At 38.8% G+C, this 21,507-nt stretch overlaps 2 protein-coding genes across 3 annotated transcripts; one reads left to right on the top strand and one right to left on the bottom strand.

Annotated features, from left to right (window-relative positions):
* Positions 1–935: 935 nt before the first annotated feature.
* nt5m (5',3'-nucleotidase, mitochondrial) lies at positions 936–10,382 on the bottom strand. 2 transcript variants are annotated; one of them, XM_088937033.1, is made up of 6 exons: positions 9,981–10,382; positions 7,455–7,555; positions 6,728–6,788; positions 6,205–6,319; positions 5,084–5,219; positions 3,063–3,845 (listed from the first exon to the last, which is right to left on the bottom strand). In XM_088937033.1, the coding sequence occupies exons 1-6, from the start codon at positions 10,257–10,259 to the stop codon at positions 3,815–3,817; spliced, it is 723 nt and encodes a 240-aa protein (XP_088793159.1). In that variant the 5' UTR covers positions 10,260–10,382; the 3' UTR covers positions 3,063–3,814. The 2 variants fall into 2 exon arrangements, with proteins under 2 accessions (XP_088793160.1, XP_088793159.1); XM_088937034.1 differs by having other exon boundaries at positions 936–5,219.
* A 1,268-nt stretch (positions 10,383–11,650) lies between these two features.
* cops3 (COP9 signalosome subunit 3) lies at positions 11,651–19,063 on the top strand. The gene is made up of 12 exons (XM_088936347.1): positions 11,651–11,805; positions 13,211–13,340; positions 14,024–14,136; positions 14,234–14,283; positions 14,557–14,649; positions 15,023–15,202; positions 15,522–15,662; positions 16,323–16,496; positions 16,633–16,719; positions 17,147–17,260; positions 17,519–17,599; positions 18,298–19,063. The coding sequence occupies exons 1-12, from the start codon at positions 11,751–11,753 to the stop codon at positions 18,349–18,351; spliced, it is 1,272 nt and encodes a 423-aa protein (XP_088792473.1). The 5' UTR covers positions 11,651–11,750; the 3' UTR covers positions 18,352–19,063.
* Positions 19,064–21,507: the final 2,444 nt, after the last annotated feature.

The following is a 21,507-nucleotide window of genomic DNA, read 5'->3' as shown; positions in this document are numbered from 1 at the left end:
TTTATCATTTAACTTCTTTCTGCAAGACCTTGAATTTAAGTGCCTCAATGTCTGTCCATCTTGAATGGTTGATGATTAACTCACATGCTTTGTGCATTGAAGCAGTTATTATTTAAAGGTAGTCTGTGCATTGACTTAAACTAGCTTCTTATCTGGGAAGATAAAAAGTACTTTATAATAAAACTTTAAGTGGTAATGATGCCATAGCTCATGTCTATTGTGGTAAATACAGAAGTGAGTTTATAAGACTTTGATATACAGAACATTAAAATAGCAAAGAGATGACTGGATAATCATAATCAAATAAATAAAATTATGGTCACCGTATTATATAAAATATATTGCCACTATGAAGTCCATCCAGAGAAAGGCAAAGAAACGCACCCATATGCGTTCCAGGACTTAAACATCCTACAGTGACTGGCTGAAGGGCGTTTTGGTTTTTCATGGAGAACAGATTGCAAAGGGATTTGAGTGAAGTATTCAAAATCCTCAAGGACACTGACAAAGGCAATCCAGTGAACTTCTTCAGACCCACCATGAAACACAAACCAGAGCACAAAGGTGGGCAGTACTGTACATAGAAGTACCACGAACAGGAGGCACTTCTTTAGACAAAGGGGGGCTGGAATGTATAACAAACTACCGAGCCACGTTGTTCAAGCAGATACCCCATCTTCTTTCAGAGTACAGCTGGACGAGATCATTGGATCAATTAGCTAATTACCAAATTTCTCTTCTTCTTCGTAGCCTCTCTTATGTTGGCAAGAGCGAATATGCTGGATTTATACATTGGCCTCATAGCAGGAATGGCTCTTTCTAAAAATACTGTATAATTCATTTTCTGAGAGTACTTTTATATAAACCATGGGTAGGAAGGTTTTTCCTGTGTAGTAAAAAAAAATCTTTTAACTTTAATAAGAGTCCAAACACCATTGATTTGTGGCCTTCTTTATTATATATGTTTAATTATTTAATTTTTACAATATATATGTTCTTAAAGCACCAAAAATAAAACATCCCTCTGCTACTCCATTGTAAAATATTTTAAGTGTCTAACATTGCACAGGTCCAAATAACATTTCCCCTTTGAGACCACAAACTATAAGCATTCGTTTTAAACTTTCAGCATGCTCAAGGTTTAACATTCACTTAGGGATCTACATGAAATTCTGGTGATGATGTTTCTCCCGGATTGATCCTAGTCACGTTTCTTTTCCAGAATCATACATCCCATTCTGGGAAACTCCAAGCTAATCTGGAGTTAAGATAAGTTCATAAATTGCATCGACTTCACTTCACATTGGCTAGAATAGATCAAACAGAAGAATCAAGACCTCAGGCACATGAAAGTGTCCAAAGACTTGCTTACCAAATCAACCAAAACAATATGGAAGAAAAGAAAAGCAAGCTATTTCTGAGACCCACACTTGTCTATGGATGCCCTATGTAAAAAGAGGAACATGCAGATGTGTTGGAAGTCGTCTGACTTTTGGCACAGCATTACACAGGTTTAAAAATGGTTCAGAAGATGAATAAATGGTGTATGACAAGAAACATCAATAGCATTCCAACCATGTAAAAATAAATCTTACATGCGTACAATACATTCACCGCAAAGCCTCGATTATTGCCATGTTAATAATAATCTTGATGATAAATCAACCAGACAAAGAAATTGGAGTTACAAGTGTCTGTGTACGAAACAGGGCACAACAACATGGACGGTATCTAATTCTGTGACAATCAGTAGGTCTTTGTGTTTCTCTCTTCAACTGTCTGATTAACTGAAAACCATGCATTCTAGTGCAACCACAAAGAATGGTACATTAACGTGAAAGCTGTGTGATTTCTGTGCAACATTCTTCTTTAAAAACTATGATGCACAATGTCTGATAAATCACTTAACAGCAAACCTATTGAAATACCCGATACCTGAGAGAGAGTGCTGGGCAGACTCTCGCCCACACACCCACCCTGTTGGTCCACAAGGGAATAATCAAATGTAATAAAACAAGCAGTGTAAATAAATGCAGACGAAGCCAAAGGGACCAATTCATTATCACCGATAGGGCCCTAATTAACACACTCCTCTGTTAAAACGGTTCTCTTTCAGGACCAAGTACAACTCCTAGTTTAGAATAACTGGAAGGACAATGACCAAAGAAGGATCATGTTTTAGTACTGTACATGAAATTAAACGATGTGAAATTCCAATATTTATGGCCAACTTGTTTAAGGTCATTACATAACCTTGTGGCAGTTTTATAAAGTATCTTTTAAACACAATAACTGGGCAATTCCAGCAAGTGGGTGCAGATGGTAAAGTACTTTGAGTGTTGAGTAAAGGCAGATAAGAAACAAGGGGGAAAAACACAAAACAAAAAAGTTCTGATTTTACACGGACTGCCACCTCAGTACGCTTTGCTGTAAAACACAAACCTAATGCTTTTATGAAGAGCTGCCACAAGCGAAACATTAAATTTAAATGTAATAAAAGGGCATCTTTTCTTTCAACACACCTGCGACCTTTCAAATTAGACCACTAGGTTGGGAAGATTTCTCTCTAATGGAAAACAAATCATTCATTCAGTCAGGGGTCTTGTTTAGAATTTTGTTAATCCTGTGTCTTTATTGTGTTCGCTGGCCTCGCTAGTATGAATTTAAAAACCCATGGGCTATGGGTCTGGAAGTCCCTTTTATTAAAGGGAAGTAAAGATGACTGCCAGATTTTTCATTTCTCAGTTTTTTCTTATCAAAATCACACACCATCCGCACAAAGAGATTTGTTACAGTGACAACTGTTGTGAATGTCACGCAAGACGATTGAGGGAATTGAAACAAAGGAGCTAATACAATACTAAAACATTTAAGTGAACTTAACTTTTATCCACACTGTTGTGTAGAATATAAAATGTCATGTAACAGCTGGTTGAAATCTTCATTGCTTTTAATATTATCCAATAGAGATAACTTGAAATTAACATTTTAAAACCAAATGCATCTATAGACAAAATTAGAAGTCCATAGTAAAACAGTAAAAAAAGATATTAAAGGTTTATTACTACTTTTAATGTTTCATTTATTTATACTCTAGCAAATGATATTTTTCTAAAAGTATTTCACAAAATATCACATGTACCGAAGTGTCAAATGTCATCTTTGCTAAATTACCTAGTTATTTCCAATCAAAGTATTTAGGTTTACATAGAACATCCACATTGTATGCAAGTTTAGTGCACTTAACAGCACAGGCTCAAAACGGTACAGTTTTGGTCAAAACCTAAAAGCAATGTAGACCAAAGGTTCAAGCTGAGCCCAGATTTGCAGATTCTGTTAGCCACTCTGTCCGCTTCAGTCAGATGAGTTTAAAGCAATACCAGCAAACAAACTCAATTAATTTGTCCAGTTTTGCTCTTGATTAACAAGTGTGATACTGCAAGGGTTTAAACAAATGCACAGTGAACAATAAACTAGATAATCAAAAATCAAGGGCACAAGTCACCTCATTTCAAAGGCTTCTCTTGCTAAAATATGGCTTAGAGCCAAAGCACCAACCACCATGTTCCCTAAATAACTGAAAACCCGATACGAATCACCCTTAAAAGTCAAGATGAGGTAGTTCTTTGAAAACCCCTACAGATACACACAGTATTCTAGCAAGATGTTTCTTTTTTTCTTAGAAAAGCAGCAATTCTGTCCACTGCTTGTTGAAATGCAGTTTTTCACCTTGTTCACTTCAAGATCCCTTCTTTCCAGATATGCAGACAATAAGAGGACAAAAAGCAGCCCAATGGTTTCGACAAAATCACCTTCAGCTTCCGGTTCCTATCGGGAATTTATTCCTGTAGTGAGAGAAAGCAATTTACGCAACCATTTCTCTAGGGTTTCAAACCACTCGTGCGGCTTTTTTCAGAATTAAAAAGCCAACTCGGGGACCTCCTCAGTGGCTCAAATGGAAAAAAAAAAAACTTGAGTGCAGGCTTAGCTGTATTATCGCGGGTTCGAGACTGGTTACTAGTCAACTGCAACCAGGATTCTGGAAACTGCAGGAGAGGCAGGTGGAGCAGGATTAGTCAGCTAGGTCTCTCTTGGCTCTTGGTGACACAGCACCCCTGGTGGCCTCCCAGGCACATACAGTGCTGCCAGTGAGGGATGCGTTTCTCCTCCAATCAGCATCATTGTTAAATGACGAATGGCAGAAAGGTGGGCGTGTCTGGATAATCAGCCTACACCTTCTCATTCATCCCTGTGTGCAGCTGCAGGGTTCGAACCCGAGAGCTGAGCGAGGAAAAACACGCATATCGCTGTCCCAAATTGAAAAGGATGGGATCAGGCTGTGACAAGGGTCTCAGCTGCCGGCCAAGCAGCACCTCCTGTAACTTCGGACTCGTGTGAAGACACCGAAGGGGAGGGCTCGGAGGAACATGCCTCACTCTGCCCGGGCATTACAGGAGTCGGTACTGTGGGCTGAGATGTACAGAAACAACCTGTGAAATCTGTAATGGGGAGGGCACACAAATATAGGACAATGCTGATCAAACAAAAGTGTGAAAAAAAATTGTTGCATGGTAGAGTTTTAGCAGATTTCCGAAATCTAAAATCTAAAATTTCCTGAAAAAAATGAGCAACCGCACATTATATGGAGAAAATCCACTGATGTCCACGGTTCTATATAGTTCGGAAGCTTATGAGCTTAAGAATTTTAAATTGTACCAAAAACCTTAAACCCATGTACAAAGCACACAGAACATTATACTGGTATCTGGAGAGAGGAACATTAAACAGCACACTAATAATACTAACCTAAAACCAAAAAAGTCCACTGCCAGGACATTTGTGCCCTTGAGAAATCTACACCACCAGTCTTTGAAATGACCATTAATACACAGACTGTCACTGTCAATTTTGGATTAGGGTTCTAGCAACATCTGGAGTGCAGCTGTTTGTTATTCTCTTTCACGGAGGTTGTAGGCAGTGAAGATCAAATTTAAAATACAATGTTATCAGTTAAAAAAACCGGGAGCTAAAAGAAAGGCTCTTGTGCGTCTGCAGCGGACGTCACCCCCGCGCGATTTCTCACTGCCGCTTGCTGTCCAGCAGGGCTCTCCAGTCGTCCTCCCAGGAGCGGAGCCTCTTCTGCGAGCAGCAGGCCGGCAGGTGCTCGTTGTGGCAGGCCGTGAACAGGACGTGCTCCCAGGTGGGGTGGGGCTCGGCGCCTGTGCGGGCGACAGTTTCAGACAGACGTTTCGCCACCTTCGGGCCAAGCAGACCGGGAAACTCAAGACCATCAAAGGTCACTTGAAACTATCAACTCGCAGGGAGCTCCTTTACACTTCGCCCTGCCTGAGTAATGTAACAGGCATTAGTACTGTCATGGCTATATATGGGAAAATTAAGGTTTACACGACAACAAAATCCATGAAGGACTGGGAGACTGTTCCAAAAATATTTCACATATTCTGTACATTGTAGATTTTTTTTTAATGTACTGGCAAGAACCTTTAAAGACTGTAGTTCACTTTCAGTCTGTAGCGGTTGGTGAAACAAGCTGAGTGATTTCTCACTGACATAGGCTGTGAAGTGCTTGCTTTTCAGAACAATCCCCTCATCTTTTGACTGGCTAAGTGATACATTGAAAAAGGAGCCCTGTTTTATTGTATGAGCGGATTATTTAGAGTTCTGAGTTAATCCACTATAAAATATTTGTGTCCATTTAACGAGCTTCATCTAGTTGGAAACCCAAGGAACAAAATTGCAACACCTGAAAAATTGATTTCAGATAAAAACGCACTGCTAGTTAAAGAGGAACAGAAACATTAAAACAAGTTTTTAATGACATATTTCTGTGCGTTTCTTTAATACACCAGAACAGTGTAGGTACTGTAGGAAAGAACACATTCTACCTGCATGAGGGCATTATTGTTTGAAGGCAAACAGCCAGATTCGCAATGTTTATCCAAACAAAGTGGCTGTTCTGCGGTGTAGAATGGAAAATATTGTGGGATACAGCAACAGAGAAACTCCACAGGCTCTAAGATGGCTATTTGCACAAGGTTTTAGATGCAAAAGGAAATAATCAGGTTTAAGGGTCTGCACATCTGAACCAAAGATTGCGGTAATCAAAACCGCAGGAGACATCCATTCATGTTAAGTTTCCCGGCTTTTCAAAAACCAAGTTTGTTTGTTTTCTTTTCAGTTTACCTGAGATATCTGGCTTGTCGTCTATGAGAAGATCTGCGCACACCACCGTTTTATCTCTTGTTAGTATGACCTTCTCCAGAAACTCGCATCCTAGATGTTTCTCTATCCAGGCATACTGAAGGAAAAGAAGTTATCCATCTTAACAGAGTATGTGCATGGTCGTGCAATTCTACTCGAACAGAATGTTCCAGCCAACAAATTAAGTTGAATGTGAATTAACATTATTAAACATTTGAGTACTAGTTCATCTCCTTTTTGTGCAACTACAACTATCATAAAGACTACAATAAAGCATATATAAATAAAGCAAATATAAAAAAATGTTATAACACTGAATAGATATAATGGCTAATCTTGTATACACCAATAATGCAATTAACAAGGCGTTAGCAGATTCTTATTTTGTGTGGCTTACAATAATGCACCTAAAAAGGAAGATTTACAGTAACTTTTGGGCTGAAAAAATAAAGAATGAGCATGCTTGATAGTACTAAAGATGCAATGCATACAAGGCTAAACGTACCTTTTCATAAGGACAGTAGTTGTAATTGTTAATTGGACTGGTGCAAATAAAAACATCTGTGCTGAAAAAAGAGTAAAATATACAATGTATAAGAAATGAAACATCTGTCATCACTCTATGTGTTAAAATTAATTCAGCAACAAGAAAGAGAACCACTGTTTATAAGTTGGATGTCAGCTGTCCTGGAACAGACTTTTTTGGCTCAGAAACACTGCTTACGTCATGACAATTAATGTCGCCGTCTCAAAAAATGCAACAAGGAACAATCAGGGCATACAGGAAAAGACTGGAATTGACTTGGACCGCCAGGATCACAACTCTCAACCCAACCCACACTTGGGCAAGGTACCTAACTGGTGGAGCCACTCATTGGGGCTTTGGGTAGCACACTTCGCTCCATGTAATGACCAGTGTAAAGGCAAATGCATGCCTAGGGTGTACAAGAGGAAAGGGACAGAGTTCCAAAAGACAACACCTGCAACTTAATGAAAAACATGCTTCACCATTTTACAGTTTGCAGGGCTTCAAACAGAGACCACACATGCTACTAGCCTGTAGCAGACCTGACTTTCATAGTACTGTAAGTTTCAGTGTACCTGCTGCAAGAAACAAAAATTCTTTCCTGATGATAACTTAATAAATCTGTAGCAAGGACAAGTGATCCTTTCTTTTGATTTTCAGTGGATTTATGTATTGGGATCAAAAACATCATTAAAAAAAGACTTACTTTTCAAGCTTGGACATCTCCTTCACAGCTACCACAGCACCGGGAAGGGGCTCCAGGTCTATAAAGAAGTTCTTAGTTTCCCATATGCTGATAGCCTTCTCCTGCAAACAATGAGGTCAACTCAATGTCAATTTGCTAAATGTGGCTGGCAGTATACAGGAAACCCTGTGAAACGCAGTACGACATCTCAGGAGTTGACTTTTTAAAAAATCAAAACATTAATGATTAAAAACCTAGGAAATTCCTAGGATGTCTCAAAAACAATCATTATTGCTGTGAAATAAATGTTTCAGGCCTAGAAAACTATTGATGTACAAGGCTTAAAAGAGAAATCAGATTCCAAACTGGTTTATTCATTGTTTCGGTTGCATCAAATGACACTAATTTAAACTCCCACCGAGACAACATTGAAGATTGTTAATTGTTGCTACAGCATGTCCGTTAACTCTGTACACCTTTCAAGTGCTAGGTACACTGAGGTATAAAACATCAAATGTCATGCAAGAGTCAGGATCTGTATTTAAAAACACACCTTTTTCTCCATAAGAAAAACTAAAACGATGACCCTGGATAGACAAGGCTAATCTGTATTATCTGCTCACTTTCGCTAAAAATCACATTTACCATGTCTTGATTTTTTTCATTCTAAATGAAACATATCATTAATGGACCTACCCCCTTTCACAGACGCTACATCTGTTTACTAATAATGATAGTGATGGACGGATATTAACAGGACATTCCTGGTGCTGTTAATATCATTTTAGTATCAAATCAGAGACTGACAAGTCAGCTGTTCTGTCATAGAAGTATAATAATGACTTCTGTTATCAATTAAAATGTTCCTGATCTTTTATATTGAGGATCTGTGTAGCTGTGTTTTCTTCATAACAGAGACCTCTGCTATTACTTAGGAAATAGCAGAGCAACTCCATTATTAGCACTGAGAAGACAGGCTAGATTAATACTGTTGGCAGAGCTCTAAAGCGAAAGTCTCTTGATTATCACAAAGGACAACTTCTGATTTTTTCTGGGAATTAGCTGCCGAAACAGGTCAATATGACAAGTCATCAGATTTGGTGCAGTGGTCTTTGTACAGTAAGTATAGTTTCCCCCCCCCCATCACCAAGATGGGTAGAAGGGATTCCTATTACTGCTGTATTTTCACATTTTACCATTAATATGCAACTATTTTTGTTCAAATATAATCTTGATTAAAAAGATACCATGGAGATGAAGATCATAGCAGAAGCAATACCTGTACAGTAAGATGTACCAACCCTGATCCTGAAGTGCTCTAGTCCAGCAAGGTTCCTAGGTAGCCATCAAACTAGCAATTGAAAGATACAGTTGTACGCAAAGGTTAAAAGTCCTTAGTCAGCTGCTTAGGGAGCTTGGTTGTTAAGAGTAGGCACAGCATCCTGAGAGGTTAGAAGGGTCAGAGGATTAACTCTGGGATTGTATTCACCTGGCTTCATTTAAGGCCTAACGCATCCATCAAGTTTTCTGGCCTTAAAAAAAGTATTAAAGAATCAAACTTTTGCACATGCCACATTCACCGTTTTATTTTTTTTTCAACCTGTTAAAGTAAGCAAATAAGAGTAATTGTGCATTAAAATGTGTGGAAATGTGTCATGTTTAAGTTTGTACCCTGCAGGGGTTGAAACATGCAATTTGATCAAAAACTTTGGCATACAACTATTTAAATTACGCAGGTGATTTATTAAATTAGGTAATTTAGTGATTATTTTGGGCTGCGGTCCAAATACTCTTTCAATCCTCAAAGCCCAGATATCTCAATTTAGCAGAATACTTTTTAAATTGATCACTGTGGATAACACTTGTTAATTACTCTTTAGAAACTGCCGATCTGTAAAATGAACTGGACTGGTGTTCTCCGGGACCAGGGTCTGGAGATTCCCGTTGTACAGCATACAGCAAAACGACATTAAATGGAAGATTAGAACTAAGATCTCAAATTTATCACGTAATGTGTTGAAACTCAAATTACCCATGCAGGTGACATGTAATCGCACACCTGTGTCTTATGTAAAACCCTTTCTTAATTACTTCTGAAATACTTCACACTTTGCTTAAAGGAATGCTTAAGCGTGGTCTTTTTTCTATTTCGCCCTGAAAGATCTAAGAGACATTTTTTACACAAGACATTTTTCTAAGGAGACTTTTTAGGCGAAGTAAAGTCAACAGTAATGAATTTCGACTAAAAAGCATTGCAGAAACACCAGGCGTGAGTTCACCAGTGCATTTCGTCACCTGCAGGAAATTCTTTGAACAAAGTTTCGGATTTCTTAGCCTGCTGAAATTTCACTTACCCAGTACCTATTTTAGCTCCGACTGCCAGGCTGAAACTGCCTCAGGCGTCTCATACACACGCTCAAAATATTTTTTTATTTTATGAAAATATACTCCACATATTTTCCTCCTGCTGCAAGCGTAACGACGTGTTCGTAAAGATACGAAATGGTTTGGAAATACGTTACAAAACGTGCACTTATTCACACTTACGCAGAGATCGCTCCTCAGGTGTCCGTACTGGGTTGAGACCCAAAATCCCCTGCGATCCTCTAAAGTAATGTAAGGCTCGTTAGGATACCTGGCCCTGAATTTCTTTAAAAACCCTCCTTCGAAGTCTGCAATGACTCCATCCATATCCACTAAAACACGCAGCCTCTTACGAAAGGAAACCGGCATCTTTTCTGCAGGACCAGCAAGCCACCTGAGCTGCGTAGGTTTCAGAACATTTTCCACCTTTCGCAAGGGTAAAATTCGAGGCAATAAAATCATGTTCTTAATTATATATGTAAGGGGCAGCGACAAGAATGTCCAAAGGTCCACCTTGAGCCAACAAGCAAACCCCACAACTGCAACACCCTGTCCCTGCAAACAAAATTGAGTTGCATTTAAATTGGGGGGTATACCTAAAACTTAAAAACCGAAAACCTAAAAATTATAGAAGGGCATAAACAGGTGTCGGTCTTTTTTCTTATGCGCAACCCAGCGTTTTACACCTGCCTCCGGGACCTCTGCCAGCCCCGCTAGCATGTCTTCAAGGGGTGTTAATTCGTACAAGTACTTCAAGTGGGCAAAATGGAGTTAATCTCGGCTAGTCCCCCATTGCCAGTCCGTGCCCTTCTCAAACATACTGTAGCTCCCCTCTCCGCACATGTGGCCTTCTTCACAACAGTGTAATTTCTCTCTGGTAGCTAAGCAACTATTTCAAAGAGCCTAGCCCGCAGTAGCACCACGCCATACCGCCCACACACCCCGGACTGCAAACCAGTCCTGCCGCAGATCGCTCCCTTTTTGGAAAAACAAACCCCACCTATAACCCGGTAGTGCTATCCTTCCCATTTTTTTTTGGCCTCCTTTCACTCTTAAAGGAAAACGTGGCCGAAGAAAAAAATAAAATAAAACACGCCATAATATCCCGGGTAGTAAAAGAAGACATATAATGGAAATATGTAAAAAAGCTTAATTGTTCAGCTTTTATGATTGTGAATTCCTCTGGCTGCGAAGTGTCTATTTCTGTATCCGTTTTAATATCTTGTCTCCTTTTTTTGTATTTCTGAGGTTTAAATAAAAAAAATTAAAAACTAAGCTATAGATGTGCCCATGTTGTATATTTTTGAACATTTATTCAATGCAGCTATAGAGGTCAAACAGGGCATTTACCCATTATAAGCTCAAAGTTAGCATCTCCCCAGCCCTTTCTGGATTGTCGTGCTTTGCAACCGATAAGAAATGTTATTCTAGCAATTAAAACACACACACACACAACCTCTGGGAACCTTCAGTAGTATTCCCCAGCTAACTAAAAAACAAAATTCCCAGGACAACATGATTTTCGCCACCATGGACCTGTAAAGACTTTCAAGATAAGCGAGTTTAAGCTTTTGAAAAAGTTCGTCTGTAAAGGAAATAAACTATTCTTTATTTTGGGAGATCTGACTTCCCAGATTTCAAGAGCATTCGTGGTGCTGCTCAACCGTCACTGCATTCTAACGCAAAGACTTAAAAACAAAAGTTCTAACGAAAACGGTCGGGTGGGAAGGCTGGAGGGGAGCGACCGTTGGAGACGGAGCGCGCCGGCGCCTGTAGCTTTAAGGGGCGCGGGCGGCTCGTGCCCTGAAATCCCGGCAGCGGCGGCAGTCCTCGAGCATCTCGCGATATTTCCCGTCAGTGGCGGCTCTGTGGGCCCCCTCACGCTGGGCTACTCCTGACATTTGAATGAGAACAGATTGAGAACGACAACCCCGAAAACGGCAGAAGGCAAGGATGGCTTCAGCTCTGGAGCAGTTCGTGAATAATGTTCGGCAGCTTTCGGCTCAGGGTAGGTACAGCGGCTGGTCTCCCACCCCCCAGAAGCTGCTAGTAATTATTAATTCTTCAGTTGCAGCACGGAGCCTGCATTTTTTTTTAAATGCTTTATCATGTAAACAAGTCTAGCTTTTACGCGAGTCTTGCAGTCCTCTCCGTTTTCAGCTCTTGGCAAAGCTGTGTTTTGAACGGGTGCATTAAAGCGAAGATAGACGCTTAACGATAAAACATGAAAAGGCAGTTTTGTTCCCCTTTTTCCTTGAGAAAATGTTTCTAACCGTATGTCGACAGGTAGTTCCTCCCAAGTGGGCTTTTATTGGATTAGCTGTCGAAAGAGCTGCTGTGATTGGTTGCTTGCCCTGTCGCTTACCCGGTGGGGGGTTACTTCCGGTGATAAATGTGTGCAGGCCTCATGCTGGTTAATGTCATAACATACAGTACCTGTAACGCAGCTAAGGAGCAGCACTACAAATCTTACGTTTCTTAATACTTAAGATGATGAGGCGACCAGTAAATACTCTATTACCCGGTTACTAGGTTTATGTAAATGGTAACCTGTCCATCACAACCATTGACAACCCAGTAAAACTAATTTACCAGTTTCAAGTCTGTACATGTAGGCATGTCATCATTAAACCTGCGATATAAACAGATGCCATGTACCCATTTCCAGAGGGCTGTTGTGTGTGTCTGAAAAAAATGGATCTGTGCTTTCTGTCTTCGAGAGGTTTTACGTGAAAGTGTCTCTAAATGTCACTAGAGAATGTTGCTGCGTTTGATTAACAGAGGGTTTGATAAAGCCAGCACGTCCCCTGTTCTCTGTGATTTCGCTGTTGTGATAGTTAAGCTGTCAGCATGTTCAACACCTGCCGCAATGTTTGATTAAGATCACAATAAAAGGGAATGTAATATTTAGACAGGATTTTAAATCTAATTAACCGTGCTACTAAACCGCTATGAAGACATGGGTACCTTATTTTGATTTGAATCTGGTATTAGCAGATGAGGCTGTGTTTTATCCTTTTCAGTAAGTCATGCAGTCATTCACGGCTTTAAAACGGAGTGACATTTTCTCAAATTCTCTACATAAAAATTCCATAGCTTCTATATTAAGAGGCGGTACCGTAGTTGGAAGTGAGCAGACGTACTGTGCGATAACTTATTTCAAAAGCAAGAGGCTCTGTCCTTTCAGTGTCCCCAAGCTCAAGAATTGTGATCTGTCAATTGCATCCAGTAAGCATTTCATTTTGATTCGAGTTCCAACAAAAATGTTAGAGCAAGCAAAACTGGTGCAAAGGTTAAAGTTCTGAAATTGATCCTATTTTTACAACAAACACAAAACACCCCAAATTGTGCACTGAGCACAAACATGCTTTTCTGTGTAGGGTAACTTGGTGAATATCGTGGATGTTTTTCAGGTCAGATGACACAACTGTGCGAGTTGATTAATAAGAGCGGGGAGCTGCTGGCGAAAAACCTGTCCCATTTAGACACAGTTCTTGGGGCGCTGGACATACAGGAGCACTCGCTCGGTGTTCTTGCAGTCCTGTAAGTTTGCACTTCGACAATGACGCAGAGACGGGAATATTTTGTTTGATTTTCCTTTAAACGCCAATAGGACAATAAATCCAAAAAGGAATAATTATCTGGGCATTAAGTGAGTTAGTTTAGAACCAGGGTCTCAAATAGAAGAGTGTTCCAGGAGGGCCTAGTGCATTTTAGTTTTTGTTCCAATCGTCTCCACAGTTACTTAGATGATCTAATTATTCAATTAGCTGCATAATTGTAATATAGTACATCTAACCAGGCTGTGAGCTGATTTCTAGGCAACTATACCTGTAAGGACAGTAAAATATCTTGTGTATGTCTAATTTAGAAAATAATGAGGTTAATTGTTTAATTCACTATATATTTTGGAACAAGAATCATAATACGCAAGACCTTTGATGAACTTAGTTTGAGAGCCCTGGCTGAAGCCGAGGATATTATGAAGATGGGTCTGTCTATGAAAGCAGCCCTTTGGGATTCAACAGGTCCCCAAGATGTGAATTGAAATTGATTCCAGTTTTGGATTTCTTTCATTCTAACTCCTAACCAGTCACACCTAAGGTATAGAATCTATTCGATGGCTAGCCTTTTTAATTGGCACAGGTTCAATGCGAACGCGGCTGAAACAGCCTTCAAACACGTTTTCCTGGTTTTGTGATTTTTCTTTTCCCTACGTGTTGCAGATTTGTCAAGTTTTCCATGCCAAACATCCCCGATTTCGAAACGCTATTCTCGCAGGTTCAGCTCTTCATCAGCACTTGCAATGGAGAGCACATCAGATATGCAACAGACACTTGTAAGTCTCTCCATGTGCTTTAGATTGAGTGTTAGTCAGACTCTTCTAATCTTGTTCTAGTACGAGCCACGTTGTTCCTTTTTTTTTTGTCTTACAGTTGCTGGCCTCTGCCATCAGTTAACAAATGCTCTTGTAGAACGGAAACAGGTAAATCAGAAACAGGACTTTTACACCATGAAGATGTATACAAAATATTACAAATAAGATGGCTCCATTAACATTGAAATTGATCAACCTGTTTACAGGGCTGTTAATCCACGTATTAAAGGATGTATTTCACGCTTTTCGATATTATCACATTAGTACAAATTTATTTGAGATTATCTGTCCAAATGTTACTGCTCTCATGTGTTGTCCAAGTATACTGAAACTTTAAACTTTATTTTACATTTCTAACTTCATCTGTTTATTTCACCACAGCCACTAAGGGGAGTTGGCATTCTAAAGCAGGCAATAGATAAAATGCAGATGAACACAAACCAGCTTACCTCAATTCATGCAGACCTCTGTCAGGTAGGTAAGCTCCTATAGTGTGACAAATTTGCACCAGATTCACAAATGATGTGCTTTTTTTTTTGTTTTTCAAATACGTTTACTGTAATAACGTTTCTACTTCCAAAGAAAGAAACTACCGAAACTCATGTTTTTCGCTACTACTGATTGCTAGAAGAGGCATGTGTTAAAAAATATTCTATCAGGTGATCAGTCATTTCTCCTACAGATCTTAACGATTTAAATTAAAATATCTAGATTTAAATACCATTAGAAAGAGAAGTTGCCTATGGGGTCCAATAGCTGGAGGGATTTTGTGTTGAAAGTGATGAGCTCATTTGAGTCGCAGGCTACACTAACCTGTGATTTTCCTCCGGTGCTCTTTGCTTCACAGCTGTGCTTGTTGGCGAAGTGTTTCAAGCCTGCCCTTCCATACCTTGAACTGGATATGATGGATATCTGTAAAGAGAATGGCGCCTATGACGCAAAACACTTTCTATGTTACTACTATTATGGTGGCATGATCTACACGGGACTGAAAAACTTTGAAAGGGCTCTCTATTTTTATGAACAGGTAACTCCCCTTCAAGCACCCAGAATAGCTTTATTATTGTCATTGTGAAGAGACGGAGTTCTGTGTTTTTTTTCTGATTACTTTCTCCCCCGCAGTTAGCCATATTGAGTGGCTAGATACAAAAATGAAGTTGACTGTCATAATGTTATGTTGTCTTCACAGAGGGTTTTAATTCTTTCTTTTTAAAAGCTCTAACAGTATACTTGGGAAAAGGTCAGAAATATTTGTCTATGAGCATGATAAAGGTAGAGAAGGGCACTGATTGTATTTATGGCATGGCTGTAATGTATACATGCATCTACCCTGTGTTTTTGTTCAGGCAATAACCACTCCGGCCATGGCAGTCAGTCACATTATGTTGGAGGCTTACAAAAAGTATATTCTGGTTTCCCTCATTCTCCATGGCAAAGTTCAGCAGCTGCCCAAATACACATCACAGATAGTAGGTCGGTTCATCAAGGTAAGAGATACATTTGTAAGCTTTGTATCGCAGCACTGGCGAAGTAATGCAAAGAGTAACGCTGTCATAATAAGTTGTAAAAAGTATAAAATTCAAATCAAGAAAAGTAACTTAAGATGATACAATGCATTGGTAAAACCTTATTTAGAATATAGATATGAAAAGCGTGACATAAATACTGGGAATATATATATATAAATACATAATTCTGGAAAGGTTTTTGGTTCCCACATTACAAAATAGGATATTGCTCTGGATTCTGTTCAAAGATGGGCAAAGTTAATACATGGCTTAAATGTAATATGTTACACAAATAGGTTAAAAAATGAATATTTTTAGTCTTGAACAGATGGGAGTTTGGTGTCACTTGAAAGAAGTGTTTATAATGCTGGAAGATCCTGGTAATTTGAAAATGAACAATCTTAAGCAGGATCCCATTGTAATCCCGTAATGCCCCACTCAAGGGGACAAATAGCAATACACAATCACTTAAAAAAGAAATAAGATTTGACAGTTCCTATAAATTTCCTATTAATGTTAAAATGGGACTATTTGAACAGTCATTCTTCCGAGTTCAGTGTGAAAACTGATAGGATTTGGACAGAGAGTAGATAAATCCTTTGTGGATGGCATTACTTCACCTGACGTTTTTTCTTTTAGCCTCTGAGCAATGCCTACCACGAACTTGCACAAGTGTATTCAACTAACAATCCAGCCGAGCTTCGGAACCTCGTGAACAAGCACGGTGAAACATTTACACGAGATAACAACATGGGCCTCGTCAAACAGTGCCTGTCATCCCTGTACAAGAAGAACATTCAGAGGCTAACAAAGGTAAGAGACTGAACCAAGGCTTACATGCAGGAAACTCACCGTTTCTGCCAACCAGAACTCAACTAAAATGTAAAACTGGAGGCCGTAAAAAAAGCCCAATAAATCTCACTTGCTGTACCTACCTGTCATCCTGCAGACTTTTCTGACCTTGTCTTTACAAGACATGGCAAGCAGAGTACAACTGTCTGGTCCACAGGAGGCTGAGAAGTACGTTCTTCACATGGTAAGAACATAATAAGTGTAGGTGGGATTTTAAAAAGAGTCTTTTGGGTGTGTGGCTTTTTTTTCCCCCAAGATGGGAAGTTAAGAAGTCGCGTTTGTGCTTGTTGACATCCTTTGAATGTCAGTCCTGCAATCTGTTTAGTTTTTTCAGTGGAACTAGAAAAATAGAATTTCAGTGGTCGGATGCTTCCCTGAAGTTCTGCCAGGTGTTGGACAGCATAATTATAACAACCATGTCAGTTACTTGGGCTGTATATGTTGGATCAGGTGGATCACTTATAATTTAAACTATTGGATTCTCAATGTTTTACTATACGGGCAGTAATACACAGTCAGAATAATTTTTTACATGCTTTATTACTGTCCGTTACCTGTGTAGCAAAATGTGAGTTTGTGTTATATATATTTAAATGCTCTCGTGCTTACAGATAGAAGATGGTGAGATTTATGCCAGTATTAACCAGAAAGACGGAATGGTCAGCTTCCATGACAACCCAGAGAAGTACAATAACCCTGCGATGCTTCACAAAATTGATCAAGAGGTACGAATAACTGAGTGGTGAACAGTCAAGGTCATCTTAATGTATACAATCCTGAAACTCCACATATTAGTTTCCGATGGAAAAACATTGTTTGAATTTGGGAACTTGAAGAGGGGCTGCAGCAATGTCACTATTTGAAAATCAACATATTTTATGATGCCAAGTCTGCAAGTAAGTCAGTGACGTTCAGAGTAAGTTGAATGATAGTAACTGACTTTTAAAGCCAGTTTTCACACTTGTAACTTGTTTTCATTTTAGATGCTGAAGTGTATAGAACTGGATGAGAAGCTAAAATCCATGGATCAGGAGATCACAGTTAACCCTCAGTTTGTACAGAAGGTATGAACATTTTTTACCATACTGTGTACACTTGAATTCAGAATGGCCTCCTCCTAGGTGCAGATTACCAGTAAAGTGGTCATTCAAAATGTATGCTTTACCATGAAGAGGTTTACATCTCATGCTGGCGAGGTTGTCTGTCTACTGGGGATAGAATAAATAGTAGTACATCAATCGATAAAAATGGTTTCTCTGGCAAAGCCAAAGACAAACCAGGGTTTTGCATATGTGGATTCTTCCTCTTCATGAAGGATTATACCTGCTTTTAAGAGATATAGAGTAAAATATAGCAAAACCAAGACTTTGAGCAAAAGCTGATTTTGAGAATTTACATCACTGTTTGCAACATACAGTACATGTTTGAAATGGAAATTTTAAATTTCTAGGCATTGAACTTTCTGGCCAAGACTTGTTGGGGGGTCACCCACCATTCTTTTTGTAAAGAATTTTTTTTGAGTGGCTGATGTTAAATTTGACCTCAAAAGCACATATTCACAAAGACCAGCCTTGCAGTCATTGAATCATGTTGAATATTAAACTGCTGAGAAAAAAGGCAAGATTCTTAGAGAACAGTGTTCTGGGTTAACTGCACACTTACCGGATGTTTAACAAACAGGCCTAATTCCTGATAAACAAGTAAAGAAACAGTATTTGTTCCACAAGTCTAAGAATGCTATGATCATATTGGTATTTTTCAGAGCATGGGGTCACAGGATGATGATGTAGGAAGCAAGACGTCCAGTTACTCCTGAAGCAGTTAATCAGCACGGGAGCAGAACTAAATCCCACAACATCAGGTTCTTTTCAGAAGACATTTTTAAAAATGGAGGAAAACATATTGAGCCTGGACATCGCTCAAGAAAACATAAACATTTGATTAATTCATTTATGCTTTCATACAATGTCTGGGGGAGGAAAAAAAAAGGAAGGGTTTTGTCAGTGTTTTATTTATCAATGTTCAGATGGAAGCACCATTGCTGCGTTAACAACAAAAAATAAAAACTGGACTTTCTGTTCAAATCAATCCCATGTAGTTATTTCAGAACCTATGAAACGCAAGGTGCTACTAATTTGCTTCTTTTTTTTCCGATCCAATGTTCTAGAATCTAGTAATGAGCTGGGGGAGTTTAAAGTACCTCATGCTACACATAGTTATTGAAACGTCAGAATCTAAAGATTGAATTTCTCCCAGACAACAGGAGGCAGTTGAAATAATAATCGTGCACTTCACACCGATGTAAAGCAGTCATTTCAGATGTAAACATTATAACACATTTAAACCCCGAGCTGTCGTTTAGAAATATTACTTGGGGAGTTTGAACTTTATCCTGTAAATGTTTGTGTTAAACACCCAAGGGATGATGTAAAGAATCATGTTTTTTTAACTTAATGCTCCTGTATTTCATAACCTGTGAAGGTGTGATGACCTGAAGTGTCCTCAAGATAAAATTCAAATATTTCCTGGAATTAAGTGTCTCTTGTACACTACTGAGCTAAATGTATTTTTAATTGTTGACGTTTTCTTACTTTTTCCATTTTGTAATGTGCCTCCCAGAGTAAGGATTACATGAACTAAAATAATTTGACACGATTCATTAACATTATGGCAGAGTTAGTTAAATGTAAATGACCTGGCCCGAAAGCGGAAAAGCTGTTCTAGTTTAGTTCAATACAAGAATTATTGGAATGTAAGCTGGAAACTCCCGATTCCAGTGCATCGCCAAGCCCATAATTTAACAGATGATCAGGTGGTAGCAGGTGGGCGGACCTTTGTTACACGTTATATCATGAGAGTAGAAATGTTCATTTGCTTTTGCCACCTTTTCAAATCATGGGATTTCTGTTCTTTTAGTGGTAAAGTCATTACTGCAAGGATAGATCTTGGTTTAAGTGCCATTAACAGATCGGGTTTGAAGCAGCTAACAGTTTGCAGTAGCCAAAAGGCAAAATTAATCTCGCTTTCCTGCCTTTGCTTGTGAGCCCAGTGGTTGTTATTTACCCACCAGGCAATCTGACTAAGCCAATTATTTTTAAATTAGACTTTTGAACTGAACATAAACAGTATACAATTACATAAACATTAGTTACAATAAAGCATAATGCTATGACTTTTAAGTCATTTGTTTTCCCTATTTCACTCCCTAACCTTTTTTAAACTACATAAACTATACGGCTGGAGTTGCAATACTAAAGGCATCTTATTTGATCAAGAGACTGGAACAAAATACTGTGATACTGCACAATAAGTTGCCGACTTCCCCAAGAAATGTGGCATGGGCGTCTGCTTTTTACCTGAAAGCAATCGAAAACATTCAGATGGTGCAAAAATATTTTATTACTGTTATATAGATTATATAAAGTAGGGTTTTCATATTTACATAAAATGACAACTAAAACCACAAGAATCTAATAAAAAGCCACAGTTCAGTAATAAATATTGTGATGTATGATGTTCCAATCATAGTTAACAATTGGCATCAAATAACATAATGAGTGGGCAGGATGAGACTATTACAGAACCATTTTTATAGTGAGAATGGCACATCCAACATCAGATTGTTTCCTCAACTCAAAATGTATCTTGGGAGCCAGTACACTTTAAACACCAAGATGAAAAATAATACATTTAACACTCTTCTGAATAAGAGGTTATCATTGAGCAGTAACAGACTTGACCAAATGATTCCAGCAGACCAAGTTCCCCATTCCAGTGAAATGTTCTGCCTTTACATCCAACACAGAAAAAAACAAAAACTTGCAAATGGGAACCTAAGCAAATAACTGAAAAACATCTACATATTGGTACAGAAATACGAATAAGTAACGCAAATGTGTAATTAACCCTTTAATATGAAAAGACTGCATGATTTGAATCTTTGTTTCCGAAAGGTCAAAGTTCAAATGAGTGAAGCACTGAATAGGTCTGAGCATCAAAATACTGAAGTTTTAACAGTTTTGTTTTTCTAGGTTCTGATGTTTTTGTTTCAATAGTGCCAAGCTTCCATGTTTGTGGAATAATGTATGATTATTAACCAACAACTAGAGAAAGAGAGAGCCTCATCTCAGGGATTCAGGTTTAATTTATGCATGATTTTGATCCAGCGGCCCATTATTAATACAGAAAAACAGCCATGTGTGCACTTGCAGGAAATGCAAACTGATGAATCTTAGCCATTCCCCGACATCATACAGTACTTAAATATACTGTAACATGCAGACAGTGGAGGGTTTTAAACGGACTTTACTAATGGCAAAGGAGGTCTTAAATTCAATTGTATAAAGGCAAATTCCAAACACAAAACTGCATTCTGCATTGAGCAGGCTTGTAAAGAGCACATCATAACAGGTTTGTTGGCTCATGACATTTTAAACAGTCCTAAAACCTCAAAGGATGCAGGTTATCTAGTTTAGCAAGGCTTGTGATAAGGGGCCTAAAAAATAACCAGAAGGGATAAGATCAATCTGCATACTCTGAATCAAAACATTCTCATTTTCTGCACTGCCACAGCCTCAAACACTGCCATATAAAGGAAACGTCTGCCTGTATGATTCCTGGTTTGCCCTCGCAATTGGATTTTTACAACTACAGTGTTCCAGTGGGTCTTAGGAAGAAATCTAACTTTTGGTAGTAGACGGTTATTCTTTTAAAATACTTAATCAGCTTATTGATATTAGCAGCTTATTAAAAATCAGGTGCATGTAATTTATCATTTTATTGGGCTGATATTTACAGTACATCCAATGCAACCCAAATGTAGACCCAGTCATACTGGGAATTTCACAGATTCATTTGCTCGGGGTGCAGCAGCTGTGCCTCACTCGAGATTTGAACCCGCAGCCTTTCATTTCTGCGTGCAGAGCCCTAACCTTTTATAAATGTATTCATTAACTTGATTTACCTTTAAAGA

This window comes from Atractosteus spatula, chromosome 18 (assembly GCF_055471065.1).
Source record: "Atractosteus spatula isolate fAtrSpa1 chromosome 18, fAtrSpa1.hap1, whole genome shotgun sequence".
Taxonomy (NCBI): Eukaryota; Metazoa; Chordata; class Actinopteri; order Semionotiformes; family Lepisosteidae; genus Atractosteus; species Atractosteus spatula.
This window is presented reverse-complemented; position numbering and strand designations above follow the sequence as displayed.

What these genes read in the sequence shown, in the direction of transcription:
- nt5m (XM_088937033.1), bottom strand. Translation starts at nt 10,259, where the DNA reads ATGATTTTATTGCCTCGAATTTTACCCTTGCGAAAGGTGGAAAATGTT. An exon ending in ACCTGAGGAGCGATCTCTGC is followed by an intron (nt 7,556 to 9,980) that starts GTAAGTGTGAAT and finishes CATTGTTTGCAG; the next exon opens with GAGAAGGCTATCAGCATATG. An exon ending in GAGATGTCCAAGCTTGAAAA is followed by an intron (nt 6,789 to 7,454) that starts GTAAGTCTTTTT and finishes CTCTTTTTTCAG; the next exon opens with CACAGATGTTTTTATTTGCA.
- cops3 (XM_088936347.1), top strand. Translation starts at nt 11,751, where the DNA reads ATGGCTTCAGCTCTGGAGCAGTTCGTGAATAATGTTCGGCAGCTTTCG. An exon ending in TCGGCAGCTTTCGGCTCAGG is followed by an intron (nt 11,806 to 13,210) that starts GTAGGTACAGCG and finishes GATGTTTTTCAG; the next exon opens with GTCAGATGACACAACTGTGC. An exon ending in ACCCTCAGTTTGTACAGAAG is followed by an intron (nt 17,600 to 18,297) that starts GTATGAACATTT and finishes GGTATTTTTCAG; the next exon opens with AGCATGGGGTCACAGGATGA.